The following is a 22284-nucleotide window of genomic DNA, read 5'->3' on the forward strand; positions in this document are numbered from 1 at the left end:
AAGAGGGAAGGAGAATGCAAACAGGCACAGGGAAGTGTAAACAGGCACAGGGTAGGGCAAAACCAACAGTGTAAAGTCAGAACAAACTCAATATTTAAAGGCTATAGGGAAAAGAAAAGTTTTGAGCTGAGTCTTAAAAGCAGTGATTGAGTTTGTAGTTCTCAAGTGTTCTGGAAGAGCGTTCCAGGCGTAAGGGGCAGCAGAAGAAAAAGGACGAAGCCGAGTAAGGGAAGTGGAGGTCCTTGGGCAGGCGAGAAGCATGGCATCGGAGGAGCGGAGAGCCCGAGCGGGGCGATAGTGTGAGATGAGAGAGGAGAGATAGGCAGGAGCTAGGCAGTGAAGAGCTTTGAAGGTCAGTAGGAGAAGTTTATATTGGATTCTGAAGTGAATTGGAAGCCAATGAAGAGATTTCAGAAGTGGAGTGACATGGTCAGAGCGGCGGGCCAAGAAGATGATCTTAGCGGCAGAGTGGTGGACAGAGACCAGCGGACTGATGTGAGACGAAGGAAGGCCAGAGAGAAGAAGGTTGCAGTAGTCCAACCGAGAGATAACCAGTGCGTGAACGAGAGTCTTGGCAGAAGAGACAGACAAAAATGGTCGAATCCTGGCAATATTATACAGGAAGAAACGACAGGATTTAGCTACTGCCTCGATGTGAGGAGTAAAGGAGAGCGAGGAGTCAAATATAAAGCCAAGACTACGGGAAAGAGATAAGCATATGCCTAATTCTCCATTCATAAGCAATTCCAGGTAATAGTACTTATATGTGCTCTAATGGAGCTGGGCCGTATCCTCTTTGTTCAGAATACCATGTGGAAGATGTGTATATAATAGCATTAAAGTCTTTTCCTCATGATACCTTTATGGGAAGGTATCTTGACCATGTGAGAAGAGTGCATGCTGTGGTTCATCCAAAACCACCATTGCTTTTGTTTTCAGGAGGGGCCATGCTAATGCTGGGAAGAATTACAGTGGGATAGAAGATTTTCTTTAGGTGGGTGGTGGTGGGAGCGGTAATAATTAGGGGTGTGCACGGACCCCCCGCTCCGCTTCACTTGCAGATCCGCCATTTTCCGGATCGGGCCGCTCCGCCCCGCCCCCGCTCCGCCCACTTCCGCTCCGCTCCGCCCGGAGCTCCGGATCCGGATCCGGAGCTCCGTTTCCCCCCCCCCCATAGGCTTGCATTGAAAGCTAAAAAATTATACAACTTTTTTTCTGTTCAAGTTAGAAACCTCATGTTTGGCACCATGACACCTCATGGGGATATACACACGCACGCCAAGTTTCAAAGCAATCCCATCATCCCCTGATTTTTGGCGAATTTTTGAAAATCGGGCACCCCACACACAACATCCCTACGAGGTGGGCAGGGGAGGAGGGAGGGAAGGCAGGCAGGCATGCAGCTGGCATTTCTGGGGGCATAAGGAAGTGAGCCAAGGATAAGCCAGTAATGCATATAAAATGGAATAAATCAATCAATAAACAAAGGAGGGGTGGAATTAAAAGCAGCAGTGTTGCTCAATAAACAGCAAGAAGAATTTTTTTAAAAAGGCTATATCTGTCTTTTACCAGCAATAGGGGGACGTGCCCGGGGGAGGGGGAAGTAGCTGCCAGTTCAAGACACTGACAGCCACCAACAGCTCTGAGAAGAAGTAAAACGCTCACTTCGACTCATAACAGGCATTGCTCCACCACTGAAAAGTGACCATTCACTTCAACTCATGATAGGCATTGCTCCACCGTTTTACTCTCTTTGGAAGGCTCTAATGGCCTTCCAGTGCAGGAGAGAGTGGGGGCACGTCCACGATGAGATGCCCTAGGGGAGCTCATCCCCTTGCACCACATCGATTCAGTTGTTCACCAAGGTTAGGGTGGGGAGCAGTGCTGTGTTTCTATCTCTTATTCTTGGCTTAGTATATGATTTCAGGTTGTGTTTGTGCATTTGGTGGGGCTACTGTTTTAAAAAACACAGGGAAAAGCCCGTTCAGATGAAGAAAGAGAAGTTTCCCAGAATCCCAAGTTACTGTTTTGCCTATGCCCTCCTCCAACTTTGGGATCATCATGACCGGGAGCTGACTCTGCCCCTCAGCCCTTTGAAAAAGGTATTTTTCCCGCCGATTTTTTAAAAACTTCTAGCCCGCGACCCGTACGATGCAGAAAGTTGAGAGTGGTCTCAAAATGACCCCCATCCACGACTCTCTGTGCACAAGAATTTTCAGAATGATAGCTTAAACCCCCCCCCAGTTATCCCCGATTCTTTCCCTCAATGCAATCCTATGGGCGAAAAGCTGAAAACGCAGTTTGAGCCGCGCGGTTGACCCGATTTTCACAAAAATATAGCCCGCGACCCAGACAACGCAGAGAGGTGAGAGTGGTCTCAAAATGACCCCCATCCACGACTCTCTGTGCACAAGAATTTTCAGAACGATAGCTTAAACCCCCCCCCCAGTTATCCCCGATTCTTTCCCTCAATGCAATCCTATGGGCGAAAAGCCGAAAACGCAGTTTGAGCTGCGCGGTTGACCCGATTTTCACAAAAATATAGCCCGCGACCCAGACAACGCAGAGAGGTGAGAGTGGTCTCAAAATGACCCCCATCCACGACTCTCTGTGCACAAGAATTTTCAGAACGATAGCTTAAACCCCCCCCCAGTTATCCCCGATTCTTTCCCTCAATGCAATCCTATGGGCGAAAAGCCGAAAACGCAGTTTGAGCTGCGCGGTTGACCCGATTTTCACAAAAATATAGCCCGCGACCCAGACAACGCAGAGAGGTGAGAGTGGTCTCAAAATGACCCCCATCCACGACTCTCTGTGCACAAGAATTTTCAGAATGATAGCTTCAAAAACAACGTAGTTATGCGTGATTATTTGCCGCAATGCAATCCTATGGCGAAATGTTTTCAAGATGGCGACCGGAGCGCTCCGCCTGAACTCGGAGCTCCGAAAAATGGGCGCTTCTCTTCGCCTTGCTTCTAGGGGGTCCGCGGTCCGCTCCTACTCCGCCTCTGGGTAAGGCGGAGCAGGCCAATCCGCTACTGCTTCTACGCTCCTAATCGGAGCGGAGCACATCCCTAGTAATAATAGTTCGTTTTTTTAGCATCTTCAATGGAAAGATCTTCTTTAATATATTTTAGATAACTGCCCCATTTTAGATTTGTCACAAGGTTCTGCTTCAACTACAAAAAGTTGTTGTTGTTTTTGGTATGGCAGTTTAAGCTGATCCAACTGAATCCTGAGAAGATCATGATAATAAATATTTGTAATAACCACTACACCAGTGTGGTGTAGTGGCTAAAGTGTGGGACTGGGAGTCGGGAAATCCAGGTTCTAGTCCCCACTCGGCCATGGAAATCCAGCAGCTCTTACTCACAGCTGTTGCTTCAATATGTGAAATCTGGTAAGCAGTCTGATTTGACAAATCACTAAAGCCCTTTTCAGGTGTTCTGAATGTGTGAAGGGGCCTGTAGGACGTACATGGCTTGTTCTGTCCACAAGCACCATTCCTGAGCTGTCCTGTGATTGGCTACTTCTGGCAAGTGGGCCAGAGTCGGTCTTATATGTTTGAACGTTCTGGTTCCAGTTATCAATCTGGCCGCTGCATTTTGCACAAGCTGCAACTTCTGAACCGTCTTCAAAGGCAGCCCCATGTAGAGCTCATTGCAGTAATCTAATTTGGAGGTCACCAGAGCATAGACAGCTGAAGCCAGGTTATCCCTGTGCAGATAGGGACATAGCTGGGCCACCAACTGAAGTTGATAGAAGGCGCTCCGTGCCACCTGGGCCTCAAGTGACAGAGATGGTTCTAGGAGAACCCCTAAGCTACGAACCTGCTCCTTCAGGGGGAGTGCAACCCCATCCAGAAAAGGTTGAACACCCACTATCTGGTCAGAAGAACCACCCACTAACAGCATCTCAGTCTTGTCTGGATTGAGTTTCAGTTTATTAGCCCTCGTCCAGTCCATTGTCGCAGCCATTCAGCGCATCCACAGCCTCACCTGTTGAAGGTGAAAAGGAGAAATAGAGCTGTGTGTCATATTAATTAAGAGTAAATCTTTAGTTACCAACAAAGCCCTTAAGGGTTCCTTAAAACCCACAATTCAAATTTTCTTACATGTGTTTTGGACTAATACTTAGATGCAACAAACTCTGGCATGGTGTTAAAGGTATGTCTCAACTGGTGTTCCATTAAGCTGGAAATCTGAAATTATCATCACTTAAAGATGCCTTGAAGTTTCATTGTTAATTTTGCCCATCAATCAAAGTACATTTGCTGTATCAGTCTTTTGATTTTCTAGTATGGCAAAAATCATTTGCTCCTAGGAAGAGTGGAAAAGTTCTTGATTCCTAGAGATCAATTTGCATACACTACCTCAGTGTTATTGAGAGCCTCATGATTGCATTTTTTAAGGGCTTGCATCCTTAATTTGTTATGAATTAGAATTCCTCAGAAAGAAATCTATAAAACTGTAGCGGCATTTTGAGTTTGAGAAACCAACGAATAATTTCTACTCATGGAGATTGCATATGTATGCAGACCTTAAAAACTTGCCTTTTATAATTTTCTAGCCAACATTTAAAATAAATGGAAGTACACAAGTGGGAAGGATTATCCAATAAAAAACAAACATATAAGCTGGCATGTTTCTTAGGATTTCGTGACATGACTTTGTTTTGTTAATAATATCCAGCTAAGCCAGAATGTTTTGTTTTCACTGTACAGGATTTCACATGTAGCTCTCATAACAATAAATTGACCATTGTCATTTGGTCCCTGGGCATGTGTTTCATTGTATACTGTGTAAGCAATTTATTGCAGTTTTGACTAGGACAAAAATATAAGCTAATAATTTACAGGAAGTGAATTAAGACCGGCTCAGGATGTTCTATAGAACATCATGGGGATTCTAGCACTCATTGGATTCAGTGACTGCTAGAATCCTCATTCCCAAAAGGCCTATCTAGAATTTCACCAATTAAGCCCAGGTTTTCTGTTAAGTATTGGCTGGATTCACACAACATGATGACCTTCAATCAAAGTTCAATATGGGTTGAGTGTGGGGTGTTGTTGAACCATGGGTTGTTGAAGTGTGGGTTGTGTTGTGTGAACCTAGCTGTGCTAACAAACCATGGATTGTATACCACAAACAATTCATTTCAGAACCCAACGACAAACCATGGGTTCTCTTCATGGCTTGTTATTTAACCCTCACATAACCTATGCTGCCCAGGTTCACATGACATGCAAGTCAAAGTATGAGTGTGCTGAAGCTTGCGTATTGAACGTGGCAGTAGCACGTACATACCACAAGGCCCTGTAGGTTAATTAGCTCACAGTGGTTTAGCGCTACATGTGAACTGGCCCTTTGTGAAGTAACTCAGGTAACCCCTGAAAAGCTATTGACATTTTGGCGTTTTGTACAGGAGCTGAGGTTTTTTGCTAATGGATTCCTATACTAGTAGATAAGGTGTTTCATTTGCTTCATTGTTGGTGTTAGTGAATGTTATTTCTCTCTAGGTGTTCTCAAGCAATTGTTTTATAGTTACAGTACTTATAGAGACTTTAAATGTAAGCTCCCTATTAAAGCTGAATAATACCTGAGTGAGTGAGGGGTGGGGGAGTTTTTTGTTTTTGTTTTTAACCCATCAGGGTTTTAAAATTTTTATATCTTAACTGTCATGTTTTTGGTCATGGGCCAGAGGTAAAAGAATAATGATTAAAAAAAAAAAAAAGCTCCCTTGCTTTTCTGAATTGATTTTCTTTTTGTGCACACAGCTTTTAAGATGTGCATTAATAATAGTACAATCAGATGTGGATCTAATTTTCTCTGATGTGACGACTTTTTATATTTTGACGGTCACCTTTAGTTACCCTGTATTCTAACCCTAAAATTGTATTTTCCATTAAAGTGTATGTGCTGTTTTTAGTTTTACATAGCGTAAAACCCATTTGATATGTCATAGCTTTGTTCAGTGTTATAGTCTTAGCCTTCTAGTAGTCATTATTAATTTGTCATTTATTATGAAATGTAATTGAGTCATAAAAGAAGAACTCAATTTATTTCCATGTATGTTATCGTGGGAAGAATAAAAAATAAAAAGGATTGCGTACTTCTAGAACAGACTTTATATAAGTTTTATTATTTACCTGTTTTAATGCTTTCCATCTTTATTTAAGTGGCACTGGCGGACCTATTTTTCCAATGTGTATATTAGTTGCTGTTGTGTACCTGCAATAAATAAGATAAATCTTGAGTCCATATAAGGTTGTCAACCAGCCAGTATTTTATTGGTCCAATAAATAACATTGTGTTGTGTCAGGTAATCAGTGTTGGGGTCTAAAAAGCCAGTAAACTCTAGATTAATTGATTGATTGATTGGTTTTTTATGCCACTAAGGAGCTCAAGGCAATGTACATTATTTTCTCCTCTCCTGTCCACATTTTATCCTTGCAACAAACCTGTGAGGTAAGTTAAACTGAGAGAATGACCAGATCAATGTCACCCAATGTGCTTCGTAGCTGACTGGAGAGTTGAATCACAGTCTTCCGGCTTGAGTCTGATACTCTTAACACTACTTCACACTAGCTATCCAGTGGACTCTGCTCATGACCACCTCGTGTTTCTGCTTCTGACTTACTAGCTTCTATCCACACCAACCCAGATTTCTCCAGGCACCATCTTATATTAACCAGGTTACTCCATCTTCACACACACGCACACACACACCCTGACCACACACACCAGTTCTGTCTTGCCTTTGCTTGCCTCGTCTCCACTTCTGCCCCCCACTCTGGGAACCAGTAGCTTTGAAAGCAAAAGATTGAGATCTTAAATCCATGTATTTAAAAGATACACACTTCATATTAACACACGTGCTGTGGTAATTCCTTAAATGCAATTCTGTTAATAACTGTTGGGGCCCCAACAATTCAAGCATACACAAGAGCTTGCAGCTCCTCCTTTCTGGTGATATTAGCCCAGAGGCAGGATATTTTCTAGGGTAGTACCTGCTAAAGCACAAGGCACTGCTGCTAGAAGGAGAAATTGGCTGCACCTGTGTGCCCAGACGTGTTTTACTTATATGTATATGCCTGTCTGGATTCCAGCCGATATGTATGGTACATGATATTGTTAGTACAGGATTTAAGTGTGCAGTAAGCATTATTTTATGGCATTTTCCAAATGGAATCACTGAGAAGTTTTTAAACCTTGAAAAAAATGTAAAACAACAACATTTCAGGGTTTATTTGGGGTTGCTGCTGATAAGGGAACCCTCAAGATAATATTGGGCCTGTTTAGACAACACACTAAGCCATGGTTAGGCCTTTTTAGTAAACAGTTAGTGAGCATGTTTAAACCATGGTTATATAACCATCATGGTTAGGAATGGTTCACATGACATTCTAAGTCATTTTTCACACGACATGCTAAGTCATGGTTCACATGACACATTAAACCATAATGTTTAGCTCAAAATGGTTAACTGCCATGGTTTAGCATGTCATCTGAACAGGGTCATTAGTATGCAGCAAAAATATTACTCTAGATTAGAGGTTCTTTAATGATGATCCACAAATACCATTCAGGTGGTCTATGGAAAGATGTGGAACAGTCAAGAATATCTGTACTTGTCCCTTTCACTTGAATTATTTTTTTGTGATGACAGAGATCAGACTGGTTTGCCCAGGACAGCATTATTGAACAAGGGCCTATGATTTTGGTAATTCTGTGTTCGTTTTGACAATGATGCTGGACTTAAAAAAAGTTATTAAAATATGAATTATGTATATGTTTTGAATTGTAGAATAAAAAGTTTACTGTAGTCTCCTGAAGTTGCCAGCAATTTTCAAGTGGTCTGCAGAAAAGGTTTGAGAACCGCTGCTCTAGGAAGCACCAGGGTATTCACAAACTCCTGCATCCCACAAGCAACTGTTGCATAAGGGCTCCTTGAAATAAACAGGGTTTGGGAAAGATATTCCTGGTGGATTGAGCCCACTTAAGAGTCAGTTCAGAATAACCATGGCTATAAATTTTGCATTCATAAAGTAACCTTGAATTTATATTAATGAATTATATTAAACTATTTAACTATGATGTAAAAAAGAAAAGAAAAGAAAGCTTTTTAATGTTAACATGAAGTAGCATTCTTTGATTAATAAGCCAGCAAAGTCATTGCTCTGACAAGTCTCTGTTGACTGGATTATTACTTTCTTGGGGAAAGGGGTTATTAAATTCAGTTTTAAGAATCAAATGTGTTTTCTATTTTAGAACTTTATGTAAGAAATCAATATAAATAGCCTTTCTAAAATGATTTGAAGGTGGGGGTTTTTAAAAGTTAAATTGTTAACCAAGAGAAAATTGCAGGCATGTGAGGGAGATGGAGGAAAGCAATACTGCAGAGTGCACTCAACATAAAGTGAAAAGGGAGGCAATATAAAGACCCTACATGTTAGACATATTGGGTGGTATCCAATGGTGTCATTCCACAAACGCAAATAGCACTAGCAGAGTTCCGCTGAATCTTCAAATTGTACAAGCATTTGCCCATTACACTTATACAACTCATTGTTCAAGCAGTTACGCAATGGGTTGCACAAGCATAAAGCACAACAGTCTCTTCTTGTGCACAGTTCGGGACCTAGTTTCTAGGTTTGCTGTAGTGGAATGATACAGTTGGATAACACCCAATGAAAGGACAAACAATGTGACTGAAAGAAAAGGCAGAAGATACTGAAATCTGCATTCCCTTGTTGAGTTCCACCCTCCCTTCTATAGTATCTATTATGCTGTGTCATTAGCCCTTATTTCGGAACATGCTGGAAAGCTAGGCTCCTCTTGCAATGTAGAACCCATTTTATGTACAGCTATTATGTTATATATTTCCTTGGCTATAAGTCCAATGTAATTAAGTAATGCTTGTTTCACATGCTATCCTCTGGCCTTGTACTTGGGCTAGCCCTGCCTCCTGAATGTTTGTTTATGTTAAGGCTTTTCACTTCAGATGTCTGTACTGGATGCATGGGCATTGGGGGTGGGGGTAGGGCTAAACCAGGTGCATGACATCAGGGTGAGACCTGGAGTGGGGCACGGCTTCCTATTTTATGTGTGAGTGCCTGCCACATGAGGAGCACTTATGTGCCTGCCACATGAGGAGCACTTATCTCTGCTATAACTTTAAAAAGGACTGATGTTTGTGAACCTGTGTTCTGAATAGGGATGGTGAGAAATTCATTTCAGAAGATGATGATGATTATCCACCAGAATTTACTAGACCAAATCTGCGGTCTGAAATCTGACCATATGATGCAATTCGGGTGACAGGAAAAATGTGTTTAAAAGATTCGTGTTAAAAGTGTGTATATTCAAAAAAATGTGCACAAACATGCTTTAGTTAATAACAGAAAAATGTGTACATTCCAAATATGCACAACACTGATACTTAAATTTGGGGAAAATGTACATGAAAATAGGCACAGATTTTAATGCAAAAAAGGGCTGGTCATGTGATACAGACACTAGTCAGAAAGAAATTATTATTATTATTATTTATTTATATAGCACCATCAATGTACATGGTGCTGTACAGAGTAAAACAATAAAATAGCAAAACCCTGCCGCATAGGCTTACATTCTAATAAAATCATAATAAAACAATAAGAAGGGGAAGAGAATGCACCAAACAGGCACAGGGTAGAGTAAAACTAACAGTATAAAAGTCAGAACAAAGCTCCAGTTTCGCTGATTCTCACATCCCCAGTTTCAAACTCCCATACATCTAAAAGACGGATTGACTGAAGAACGGTCCGGCTAGAATTTCAATGGTGAATGTGACTACTAATTACTCAAGTACAGAGATCTCTTACAGGGAGTTCTGTATCTTTGTTATTTGTCTATATATACATATAGCAGTCATGAACCTTAACAAAATGTATAAAAAAAAACCCAGTTTGATATGGGCAAAATTCCGACATAGCATTCTTAATTATACTTTTTTCTGAATTGAATCTGCCTCAGTGAAATAATAATAATAATAATAATAATAATAATAATAATAATAATAATAATATATTTCTTACCTGCCTCTCCCTCTGGATCGAGGTGGGGAACAACATTAAATACAATATAATACATAAAACTGGTTAAAAGAGCATAGAAAACCAATACAATATTAAAATAACAATCACATCATCTTAAAATTATTAGGTTTAAAATTCAACTGGGTAGGCCTGCCAGAACAGACGAGTCTTTATGGCTTAAACTCAGGGAGAGAATTAATCCAACAAATCTCCAGCAGGCCATTCCACAGTCTGGGGGCGGCAGAAGGAAAGGTCCTCTGGGTTACAGTTGTGGGTAACAAATGACCATGTTGGAGGGATTGGGGCTGTTCAGATGCAATACTAAGCCAAGGTTCAGTGCGGGGTAGATCGCCAGATGTTTTGGACCAACTCTCATAAACCCCTGACAACATGGCCAATGATCAGGAATGCTGGGATTGAAATTCAAAACAGCTGGAGACCTACTTTCTGCCCAGGCTGATTTAGTGCTACATGCATGAGCAGCCATCAACCTTGGACTTGTACACTCCCTTCTTTCCTTCTCCCTGCCTCCTCACCTGATGTACTACAATCGGAAGCTTTTAATTGTTGTGATTAACTCCCAAAAGTAGTTCACTGAGTCCAGACCTAGTGAACGACAGCTTGCAAAAACCATAGCTGGCTTTGGATGCAACCGCCAACTATGGTTTTCCACAAACCACAATTAGAAGCTTCCAGTTGTGGCATGCAAGGGAAGGAGAGAAGGGAGCATGCAAGACCAAGGTTCATGGCTGCTTGTTGTGGTTGTGTTGTTAATTCATAGTTTACCATTACATCCAAATCCAGCTGATGTCTCCTTTGTCCTGGAAGACTTATTTTTTATGCTTTATCAATGGCAACCCAAACCACTGACTTCAGTTTTGTTGAAGTTGCACTGGAGCAAATTTGGTACCAGACTTGGCAAAACTACCAAACGTTAAAACTAACCTTGCAGTATGTGTGTGTGTGTATGTGCTTAAATATGGCCCAATCTCACCAAACAAATCTGTGTACATGTCATTCGTTTTCCAGTGATGGCGGCAAAAACGGAATGCTGTACTAAATAGGCCTTTGCTCTGATCCAGCAGAGCTCTTCCTATGATCATATATTTGATAGAAAAAAACGTTTTATCCCAAAATATTTCATTGTTTGTATTTTATCCCAAAATATTTCATTGTTTGTATTTTCTTGCCATCTTTACTCAAAATGTTTTAGTGAGCTTACATCTTTTCACAAAACATTGCCCAGGGTTGCTGTTGACTGTGTTTGCTGTTTTCTTGTTAAATGTTTGCAGGTGTCTACGCATTCTGACCCTGTAGCGGGTGTAAGCAATCCTAATTTAACACTTTAATTTTTTTGTCTTTTCTTCAGCTCCATTGCCACTTATTGAAATTCTGCTTGAAAATAAATGGGGAACCACTTAAAACAGGAAAAACAACAACGTGGAAACAGGAATGTGTTTATTTACTTCAAACTTTAATATATGTGGGCATTTTATTCTTGTCTTTCAGAGCTGTGACCTGCCCCAGCAGAGTATTGTTCATATTGTTCAGAATCCGCGGAAAAAGGATCAAGAAGGGTGTGAGGCTGCAAGTGAAAATATCTGTGGCTTTCTAACAGGTGACAGGAGAGAAGGCGAAAGCCTCACTCGCCTGGATCTCAGCAGCCACCTCCTGCCTTCTCATTCCGCTGGGCTTGCTGGGATCTTGGATACAGAGGACAACAGCATTGGCTGTCCAGTGGACAATTCAGGTAATTGGTGCAATACACACGTACTGAAATGCAGTGTCTTTCTTCTCGGGATGGCTGTGCGGCGTTCTGTGCAGCTGCTCAGTGGCAACCTTTGGCAATTCAGGGTCCTGGCACTTTTTACTAAGTTCCTCTGGCCCAGACCCCAGAACCTTGTATTTAACTAGGATGAAAAGGAGGACAGGGCTCCTGTAACTTTAACAGTTGTATTGAAAAGGGAATTTCAGCAGGTGTCATTTGTATATATGGAGAACCTGGGGAAATTGAACTGTTGTTTTTTGATGGATACTGTTGTTTTTATACTGTTGTTTTTATGTTTCTGATGTTTACTGTTTTTAACTTTTGAAAAAAAACCCAGAGACCTTCGGCTACGGAGCGGTATATAAATGTATTAAATAAATAAATGAATTTCCTCTTCATCACAACAGTTAAAGCTGCAGGAGCCCTGTCCTCTTTTAAATCTGGTCACTCTAGTATAGCTCCTGGAGCTTTAACTGTTGTGATGAAGAGGGAATTTCACCAGGTTCTCCATATATTCAAATGACACCTGCTGAAATTTCCTTTTCTATGCAACTATTAAAGATACAGGAGCCCTGTCCTCCTTTTCATATGGTCACACTAATTTAGCCAATGGTTAAATTAGACTGGTACAAAAAGGGGGAGAAATGAATTCTTAAAATGTTGAACTTTTTAATTTTTTTTATTTTAGAAGGCTTCTCAACCTAAAATAAAAAAATAAAAAGTTCAGCATCTTGAGAACTTGTTTCTCCCCCTTTTTGCACCTTTCTTGGATGCTTCTCTCCTCCCATTTTTCCTCTTGTTCAGAAGACACCTTAAACCACGGCTTTAACCATGGTGAATAAAACAAAAATCCTTATTCACCATGGTTAAAGCCATGGTTTAAGGTGTCTTCTGTGTACTATGAGGATCCTGAGTGTGCTTGATATGGCTACTGCCATGTTATAGTATTTTAAATATAATACCATATTTTTAAGGTTTTCCTTTTTTGTAAACTGCCTGGGGAGCTACGGCTATGGGGTGGTATCGACATGTAATTAATGAATGAAAATGAAATTATACTCAAACTCCATTTGAGAGTGAGTAGCCAGCCATACTGGTATGCATGGATATTTAATTTCCTTTGTTTAACCCCCAGAGTCATGCTCAAGGAGCAAATTGTGTATTCTGTCTAATCTGCCTGGCCTCTTCAGAATCTCATGTTAAATGTTAACAAGTTTGTTACCTGGCAGAGATGTGATCATTCAGCTGTGGTGCATGACATCATCAGTTGCCCAACTGTAATTGGTCCAGTGAACTAGAGGCATGGAGAGATTATCTTGCTACTAACGTTTTAAGTTTAGGGATGTTTTAAATTTTAAGGAGACAAATCTGCAGCTTTCCCCATCTCTTTATAGACAAGTGGGCAGCTCTGAGATCCAGAGAGTTTATGGACTATGTGGTTGGTATTGCCTTGAACTCTTTCAAAGTTCTTTTACAAAGGACTTTCAGGTGTTGTAAATCTTGAGCCCTATTTAATACTACCACCCAAGACAAGTAATGAAGAAGGCACCAGCCTAAGTAATCCTTTATTTCTGGTATTTTAATTGAAAACAATACTAGTTTGCTGCTTTTTATTTATAAACCACCATTATTTCATAAGAGTGTTGTCTAATCGTCTGTCAGCATTGCACAGGAGAAGAGAAAAATCCTACTTAACGTGTTTTCAATCTCATTCTTTAAGAAATGGCAAACAAACTTTTTAAAAAGAACATTTTTGGATTTTTTCACCTTTTCTGGTTTATTTGTAGTATATTTATTTTAAAAGAATAAAATTGTTCCATTCACAAGGGAAATGGAAAAACATTTTTATCCATTATTCTCAGACTACTAGCTCCAATAGCGACACAGGATTTGTACTAGTTTTATGAGGTTTGTTTGGTTACAAATTTGCTTCAAAAGGACTTCATGTCCACATTAGCACGAGGAACTCGGAATCTTGTTTGGGGTTGATAGTCCCAGTCCTCAGCCTTAAAGTAGTTTACACCAATGGCTTGAGTTAATTTCGAAGCTCTATTCTGATCGATCTGTATCTAGTACCCATAAGGCAAGGCAGCGAGGTAGTTGTGATTGCAACTCCATAGACAGCAGCGACCGAAAACTTACTCCAGTTACCTCGATTACTCATCCTGTACTCTGTCCCTTTGTTGGAGAACTGCTCAGAGTTGTAGTACTTTTTCTGTCTAAATATGCATAGGCTTATTCTCCAAATGACTTTACAAGGCATGCCAAAAGAGTACGAATTATGAGAATGTCACCAGCTTCTACAACTGGCATGATCAACCTCATGTTGCCAACTAATGATGAATATGTGCAGTTTAGGAATGAATTAGTGTTTCGCTTAATAATCCACATATCTTATTCAAATGAATCATAGAGCAAGGGGGGTGCCTCATCATTTCAATCAGATCAGATCAGTACGGGCCATATCCGGCCTGGTTGGTATTTTTGTTGTTTATGTTTTGAGGTATATGTTCTATATTGTTCCTTTCTTCAAGTCTGCATGCAACATACACTTACATTGAGTGCTTGATTATTATCATTTTTGAGAAGGGGAAGGATGGGCTATCACACGTGTTTACATTTCTCAATAGTATTTGGTTTCATTGTGTGTTTTTCATGCATCCTTCAGCCATAATGAAGCCCACTTTGACAAACCAAAATTTAGCAAGAGCCTTGATGGCAGGCTGACAGCACAACAGATGCAGACAGACCCTGCTTCCCCAACAAGTTCAATTTATGATTCAGCCCAACGATATCATTGTTGTTATGAATAAGACAGCCTCGCTGACTGACATTTCTGCCTGACTAGTGGCTGATGACAAGTAGTCTCTGGTGGAATGTTTTCTTTTCCTCAGGATATTCTAACTTTCCCTATGACTACAGGGAGGCAAGAGCATTGCTTTATTTTCTGGTGATGATGATGCAAACACAACCATCTGTTCGAGTGATAGTTGTGACATATGATTTCTGTGTTCTTTACGGTTGTTTAATAGAAGAAAATGCAAAAGTGACAGGCACAGGACATTTGATTGATCTCAAACACCCCCCCCCCCAAGGAATAGATAACATTTTGTCCAGTTTCTCTGAGGGGAGAGAGAACAAAATTTTCATTTCCACATTGCATCTATGCATAAGGAGGAGATAGCTATGCCTTTCCCTTTTGATCAGTTTGAATGTCTGCTTCAGTGATAATGGATACTTAGGGTCAAACTACATGTTACATTAATTACATAGCATGCAGCTCTCAGTCTTGTTTTTCTTTGCTCTAAAGTAAAAAACACCCCACCCCGCAAACACATATATAAACTATTCAAGAAAGAAATAGCTTATTGGCATCTCCATTGGCATCTATAGAAACTTTATTTCCTTTCTTGAACTCTTCCTTTCTTGAACTACTATGTGGAGGTGGGACGAATTTCAGGAGGAAAGTAGCTAGAGGGAAGAATCCCATCAGCATATATGTGAAGATAGGATCTTTTGACCTGGTGTGCATCATTATACCCTTGCTTATATTGAAGCGTGTTTGCCATTTTAATGTACATCCCCCCATCTGGAGAGATCTTTTTGGAGTTCTTCTCAATCCCCTTTTTTAAAACCACCCCAAATAATTTTTAAAACCACCCCAAACATTTCTACCTCATGCTCATCCCTTACACCAGATCATTTAAGAACAAGTTAAAAAGCACTGGTCTCTATACATATCTTTGGGAGACCCTATGGTTTCTGAAAGAAACCTTCTTTCTCTAATAGCTTCCTTGACATTGCTTGTTAATTCTCATAGAGATTACTGACAGAATATAAACACTGCTAAATCTAAATGAATGCAAAACCCCCCACAACATTTCTTTTCAGAAAGGCCATTTAAACACATTCTGTGGGCTTCTCTAAACAAGTGATTTATAGCCCGCTCGTGAATGGCCACTCACGGAAGTTTGCAGGTTGATTTCATGATATCATCAGGCAGGACATCTCCTGCACTCCCCCTGTCACCTCATCCCACTGTCAGAAAACACAGAGACAGTCAGCTTTAGAAAAAAAAATCCACCACATCAGCCTCGTGTATTGGTGGCGTTGTGCTATAATTCTGTCACTAGATGCCACTGTTTTATTGATTTGAATGGAAGTTCAAACTAAAGGCAGGAATAGGAAGTATTCCATTCAAGCCACATGTCCACCCATGTAATTGGCCGATAGCAATCCTAGAACAAAAATGGAAGCAGAAAGCAGTGGGTTGTTGTTTTTAAATGTAGAGAAGCTCTTTTTCATGGAGGGAAAAAGCAGATAGATAATGCTAGACAGCATAGGCAGCCTTTAGGGATGCTGAGAGCTGCAAGAAGCGAGAAACTGGGAAGGCACAGAAGTGTGAGGCTACTTCCCTTGAAGAGAGAACAAGGCCGTTTCTACACCCGCCTTTTTTCCTGGGATTGTCCCGGGATCATCCCTGTGCATCCAAATGACACACAGGGGATCCTGGGAGCAGGCAGGGACGATCCCTCCATTTTCCTGGGATTATCCTTAGGTGTCGAAAGGGCCCAAGAGCACGAGTCAAGAGTGGGGAAGATTCTAACGTAGGAACGTAATAACACTCTCTTTTTTAACCACCTGCTAAAGCGGGCTTTGGGGTTTTCCCCGCTTTCTTGACCTTGAATGCCCTCCTGCGGCCACCAAGATGAGCTCAGAAACCTCAACCCTCTTATGGCCAAGACGTCTTTGCCTACCCATTGCCTACTCCTTCTCCCAGAGGAAACAGGAAATTCCCCTTTGTTTGTTCCTTCTTTAAATACGGAACATCACTGGCTCGAAGGCTGAAGAAAGGCTATCCCCAAGCAGAGCTGGGAGCCTTGCAGTGCCTGGTAGGGTAGGCCGGCCTCGTAAGAACTGGCATGCTCCTGTTTCCATGCCCCGGCCCTCCACATGTTCTGAGCCCAGAGGGAGCAGGTTGCAAGTAATCCACGGAACAGAGAGGTCAGTGCCCCAAAGAGCTTCTATAGCAGGGACATGAGAGAGGGAAGACAGGCAGAACACAAGAGGCAAGGATAACAAGCTATGACTATAACATCATGTATTTATCCATACAGGTAAAAGGGGAGAAGTCAGATTGGATTTTGACAGGTGGATTTGAGGGAGAAATTCGATGAAAGAGAGGGATGGCACTAATTAGATCAGTATCACATTTATATTGACCTACCTAGTGCCACCACTCTCTTCACTGAAACTAGCAATGATCCTAGGTGATTTACAAAAGCTACCCAAAATACACAAACAGGGCTGAAGTGCATGTCCCAGTGGAGCTGTGTGAACCTTTTTAGAACCATTTTTGGACCTGTAGGCACATTTGGGAATTTGAGGAATTGCTGTGGGCACCACACAAAATGACTCACATGGAGGATGTGCCTAATCATGTAATGGCTGCTGGAGGGCCCTGGTAGTCAAAAACGAGCTAAAGAGGTGGGGGAGGGAGAGGGAAAGAGCAAAGGTAGAAGCTGGGAGGGGAAACAGCAAAGCAAAGACATAGAGGGGAGAGAAAGCCCAAGGCTAGAGGCTAGAAAGGGAGAGAAAGAATAAGGCTGGGGATGAAGGAGATTGTGGCATTATCTCACAATTGATTGTATTTTATAATATCTGTCTGGATTAGTATGTCTGGTAAGTAGGGAATGTTAGAACTGAGTGGGTGTGGTTTATGATGTAATAGGTAGGGGGAAGAGGGTGCTTTTAGGTTTTGGGGGTCTTGTGTTTTTTTATTTGTAAAGTAAGAAGAGTTTAGAGGATACATATAAGAAGGATATGTATAGGAGGGCAACCAGGATGATCAGGGGTCTGGAAACAAAGCACTATGAAGAGAGACTGAAAGAACTGGGCATGTGTAGCCTGGAGAAGAGAAGATTGAGGGGAGACATGATAGCACTCTTCAAATACTTAAAAGGTTGTCACACAGAGGAGGGCCAGGATCTCTTCTCGATCCTCCCAGAGTGCAGGACATGGAATAACGGGCTCAAGTTAAAGGAAGCCAGATTCCAGCTGGACATCAGGAAAAACTTCCTGACTGTTCGAGCAGTACGACGGTGGAATCAGTTACCTAGGGAGGTTGTGGGCTCTCCCACACTAGAGGCATTCAAGAGGCAGCTGGACAACCATCTGTTGGGGATGCTTTAGGGTGGATTCCTGCAGGCCCCTTCCAACTCTGCTATTCTATGATTTTATGATTCTATGATTCTAGATTCTAGGGATTTAGGATTGGTGTAAAGAAAGAGAGGTGGTTAGTGTGTGGAGAATTTAGATTAGGCAAGATTGAAAGTATTTTACTTTTATTTTAAGTTTTTAAATAACAATAAACATTTTATTATTTTGTTAGCTACCAAATACTATGTGTCAGCTTGGCATTATTTAGCTGCCTTACAGTTATTAAACACCCACCCCAGATTATACCTACAGTATATTTAGAGCAGATCCTGTATAAAACCTGTTTCCCTCATAGCTAGGGGAAAGGTTTTAATTAACCCTCCCTCAGGTTTTCAAGTGGTGGTGTTTGGCCTGAGAAGGATTTATGTGATGGGCCTAGCGTAAGGGTCTGTTACGTCGCAGAGATGTAAATACCAAGGCTAGAGAAATTGGGAGTGGGGAGAGAGAGCGCCAAGAGGAAAGATCTGGGTGGGCAAAAGATTGGGCAGGGGCCAGAAGCAATGCTTTCCTCCTCTGCTTGCCCTGCATCAGCTGATCTGCTGCAGGTGCAGGAACAGAAAGGAGAAATTGGCACCTTAAACTTTTGCAAGGATCTCAATTAATTATTATTTTTTAAGGAGGGAGGGAGTGGAGACTTTCATGAGCACCGTTGGAGGTCCCCACGGATGCCATAACAGGGACCCCTGCTGTACATAGCAGTTGTTGGGAGTCCTAACCAGGAATGGATGTCAAGGATTAAGTTGGTTTCAGGCAAGTACAATGCATCCCTAGAATGAAATAATATATCTGCAGCACTATCCTGAAATTATAAGAACAAGGACTCTTTAAAAGAGCTAAGACCTGACCTTTCTGTTTAGTTGTTGATTATTAGAGAGCATTTTTAAATGCTCTGTCTCTCACTTTAGCCTGAAGCAAAAAATCAACCCAAGTTTCTGAACTGCTTGTCACAATTCTAAAACTTATTCTGTCAAATTAGTTCCAGGTCAAGTAACGGTATGATGTACATCTCTTCTTCTCTGTTTTAATATGACATCAGGCTGAGCACTCTTAGACGTAAAATAAACTGCTGTGTTTTTTTCTTTGTTTCATTTTATTGAGAATACCATCAAAATGTGAGCACTGATCCAGCCAAAATGTACTTCAGCATAGCATGCACATCTATACTGGTATCGTGGAACATGAATGTGTATAAATACTCAATAAATGAACCAGATAAAAGAAAGACAATGGCATAGTTATTACCATTTGTTTTCAGCCTGCTCCATCAAAAAGCTGAATATCTAAGAAATGTCCACTTCATTCATATATTATGTTCAACACAATTTTTTTTAATGCTGTGACTAACTTTTCTTCACACAATAAAACAACATCCCAGTTAGTACCAATCTTTGATGGATTAACATTACAACATATTTTGCAATTAAATCAGCTTTTCGTCCATGTTGATTGGCATGAATCAGTAATTGCAGGGGTGAAGCTGTATCTTCAATTTGCACAAATTAATTAGCTCATCTTTGTAAAGCTTTATCAAGATGATGCTGAGCCATTACAAAACGTTTATCATAGGTCAATTTTGCTGTTGTTTCCCCACAGGAATAGATAACTAAATATATATATGGATATAATACATACATGTTTTCTTTTAGTGTGAATGTAATTCATGCTCACCAACCTGCAATTCTTGTCCTGTATATTCACTTGGTGGGGAATCTATTGCTCACCAAATAAAGGGATTAATTAGTTCAGTAAACAAAAGATTTATGTAATTCCTTTAAGTATAGCCATTGGGGATCTGTGTTTCTCTTCAGGGAAGGACAAAAGAACTCAGCTGTAAGGGACTGAGGGGGAAAAACTGGTGAGAACAAAGTTTAGAGAGAAGAGAGAGTGAAGTGCAGACAGGAGATATATAGTGTCAGAGAGACTATGTTACCTTGTCAGTGAGGGAATTGCCACTGTCTCATCCAAGGTAGAAATCCTCATCTGACCATGGCCCATTAACCTTAAAGGTCCTTCTGTCATTAATGATATTTTGTGGCCTTCTTCCACAGAAGAGGAAGCATGAAAAAGCTGTTTCCTTTCTACATAAAGGCCCTTTAGTGCTGCTGAGGTATTCTGCAATCAGCTGGAAATGGAATTAAAACCTGTGGTTCCACAGGACAGTTGATATTATGCACCTATTACAATCCCGCCATGCACCTGTTACAATCCCACCATGCACATCACCACAGTACATTGCAGGCATAGGTATATACGACCACACTGGCTCATATTCATGTGACTCTGCTTACCCGCTTTTCCTTTGTCACCCCCTCTGTTGAGATTTGGATTGTAAGCGACTTGTGAGGTGGGGCCTGTTTTCTTCGTTAAATTACTGTTGGATCATGTGCGTTAATAGAGCTATATGAGTCGCTGCTGCTGCTGCTGCACATATTTCTGGTGGTTTGCTGACATTTGACTCAGAATGTCTCTTCCAATGCCAATCCACTTCCATTTTTGACTGAATAAACGCCCTTCATGGGCATTATCTACTTCTTTAACAGGGCAGTTGTTCAAAGAATAAGAATTATCATATTGGATGAAAAAATGATTTGGACAGGCTCCAATTTATTCCTCTTCTGGAAGCTGATGATGTACAAGATTATCTATTTCAGGGAAAAGCCCATTTGTTTAAATGAACCGCACAGTGCTATATTTAGAGACACTGTTCTTTTCTGACTATTATAGGCAGTCTGTTTACACTTGAAGGCATGATATTTGATTGTCCTTAGTGTGTGTATTTGGACATTATGCCAGAAAAACATATCACATTTTCTTTAATTTGGTGCTGTTTGAAATTAGGCTTTCTAAAAAAAACACCCCACTTGCTTTTAATGAACTCATTCGTTCTATTAGTAGGCAAGAATTGACTATGGGTGTTCTTATCATTTTTTTCAAGCTAAGAGAGCAAAAACAATGTTTTCCTGAAATCCTTGAAAGGTGACTGTTACATACACCATGTCTCTTGCTAGACTTATTGATGCTCAGTACTTCTGGCTTGCTCTATGACATAGTTCTAAATCTAAAAATTTGTATCCCCCTTTGACCTTCTAGAAACAGCAGAAAGTGCTTTTATAAGACATTAACATAATGGAACCTTTTCAATAAAATGATAAATTGAGCCGATTTCAGCAAACAGAATGCATACTTGGTAATTTATTGCAGTCCATGCCAGTGCTGGGAACCCAATTCATATCATAGCTCTAATGAGAATGGTGCTACTTCCCAACTTCCTTTGCTAAAGAGAGGAACGCTCTTTTGAATGGAGCTTGAAATTCTTTTCAGAATTCCTGACCTCATTGGGCATGTCTAGATGGGGCGATATCCCGGGGATTGCCCCGGGATCATCCCTGTGCGTCCACATGACACAAAGGGGATCCCAGGGGCAAGGTGGGATGATCCTTCCCTTTTCCCGGAATAATCTGGACGTCTTTAATCCCAACTTTCCCCACAGTCGCGGGATCGTCCCGAGACCGTGGGACATGTGGCCAGCCGTCCCGGTTTCTTCCTAGCTCCTTGCGAGTAAATGCAAGGAGCCGGGAACAGGGTATGGGGCACAGAGCTCTTCAGGAGCTCCGTGCTCATTGGAGGTGGGAGGGTGGAACGGGGTCTTCTTTTTAAAACACAACAACCTACCTTTAGCGATCGAGCACTTGTGCACTCATTTTTTATATAAAAAAAACAAAATGGCGGGCATGATGTTGTCCTCCTCCTCCTGGGACATCACATGCAGTGTGTATACTGGGGGGGAGGATCTCACGATCACCATATCGCGAGTTCCTCCCCCTCCATTCCCTAGGTCTAGACACACCCATTGTCACTGATTAAATGCCTCTAATCATTTTAGTTGCTGCCCAAATTCTAGCTAAATCCAGAAGCCTCCCAAAAGCGTGCTTTGTTTTTGCTGCAAAAAGTGTCGCAACTCTCACTCCTACAACAGCAAATTTGGCAGCAACGGTGGGGTGTTGGTGGCCCCCATGGGTTGTGGGGAGGCAATGTGTCCCCCTCAACCCCTGGAGGTTGCTCTCCCCTGCCTTGCAAAAGCTAACTTGAGGCTCGGCTTTCTAAGTGGACATGGAACAAGACTATTGCACGCACCAGCAGCTAGTGTCATCTGTCTATGGACATTGACGGTTCCTTACATGCTTATGCCCACATGTTGTCATGGAACATGGCCTTTAGA

The 22284-nt window shown here is 41.3% G+C and overlaps 1 protein-coding gene across 1 annotated transcript in view; it reads left to right on the top strand.

The window, feature by feature from the left end:
- PRKN (parkin RBR E3 ubiquitin protein ligase) overlaps positions 1-22284 on the top strand; it is an 887548-nt gene that overhangs the window by 270920 nt on the left and 594344 nt on the right. Inside the window, exon 3 of the mRNA XM_063124475.1 lies at positions 11588-11828. Within this exon, the coding sequence (XP_062980545.1) occupies positions 11588-11828 (241 nt within the window). The remainder of the gene's footprint in view (positions 1-11587; positions 11829-22284) is intronic.

Source organism: Elgaria multicarinata, chromosome 4 (genome assembly GCF_023053635.1).
Source record: "Elgaria multicarinata webbii isolate HBS135686 ecotype San Diego chromosome 4, rElgMul1.1.pri, whole genome shotgun sequence".
NCBI lineage: Eukaryota > Metazoa > Chordata > Lepidosauria > Squamata > Anguidae > Elgaria > Elgaria multicarinata.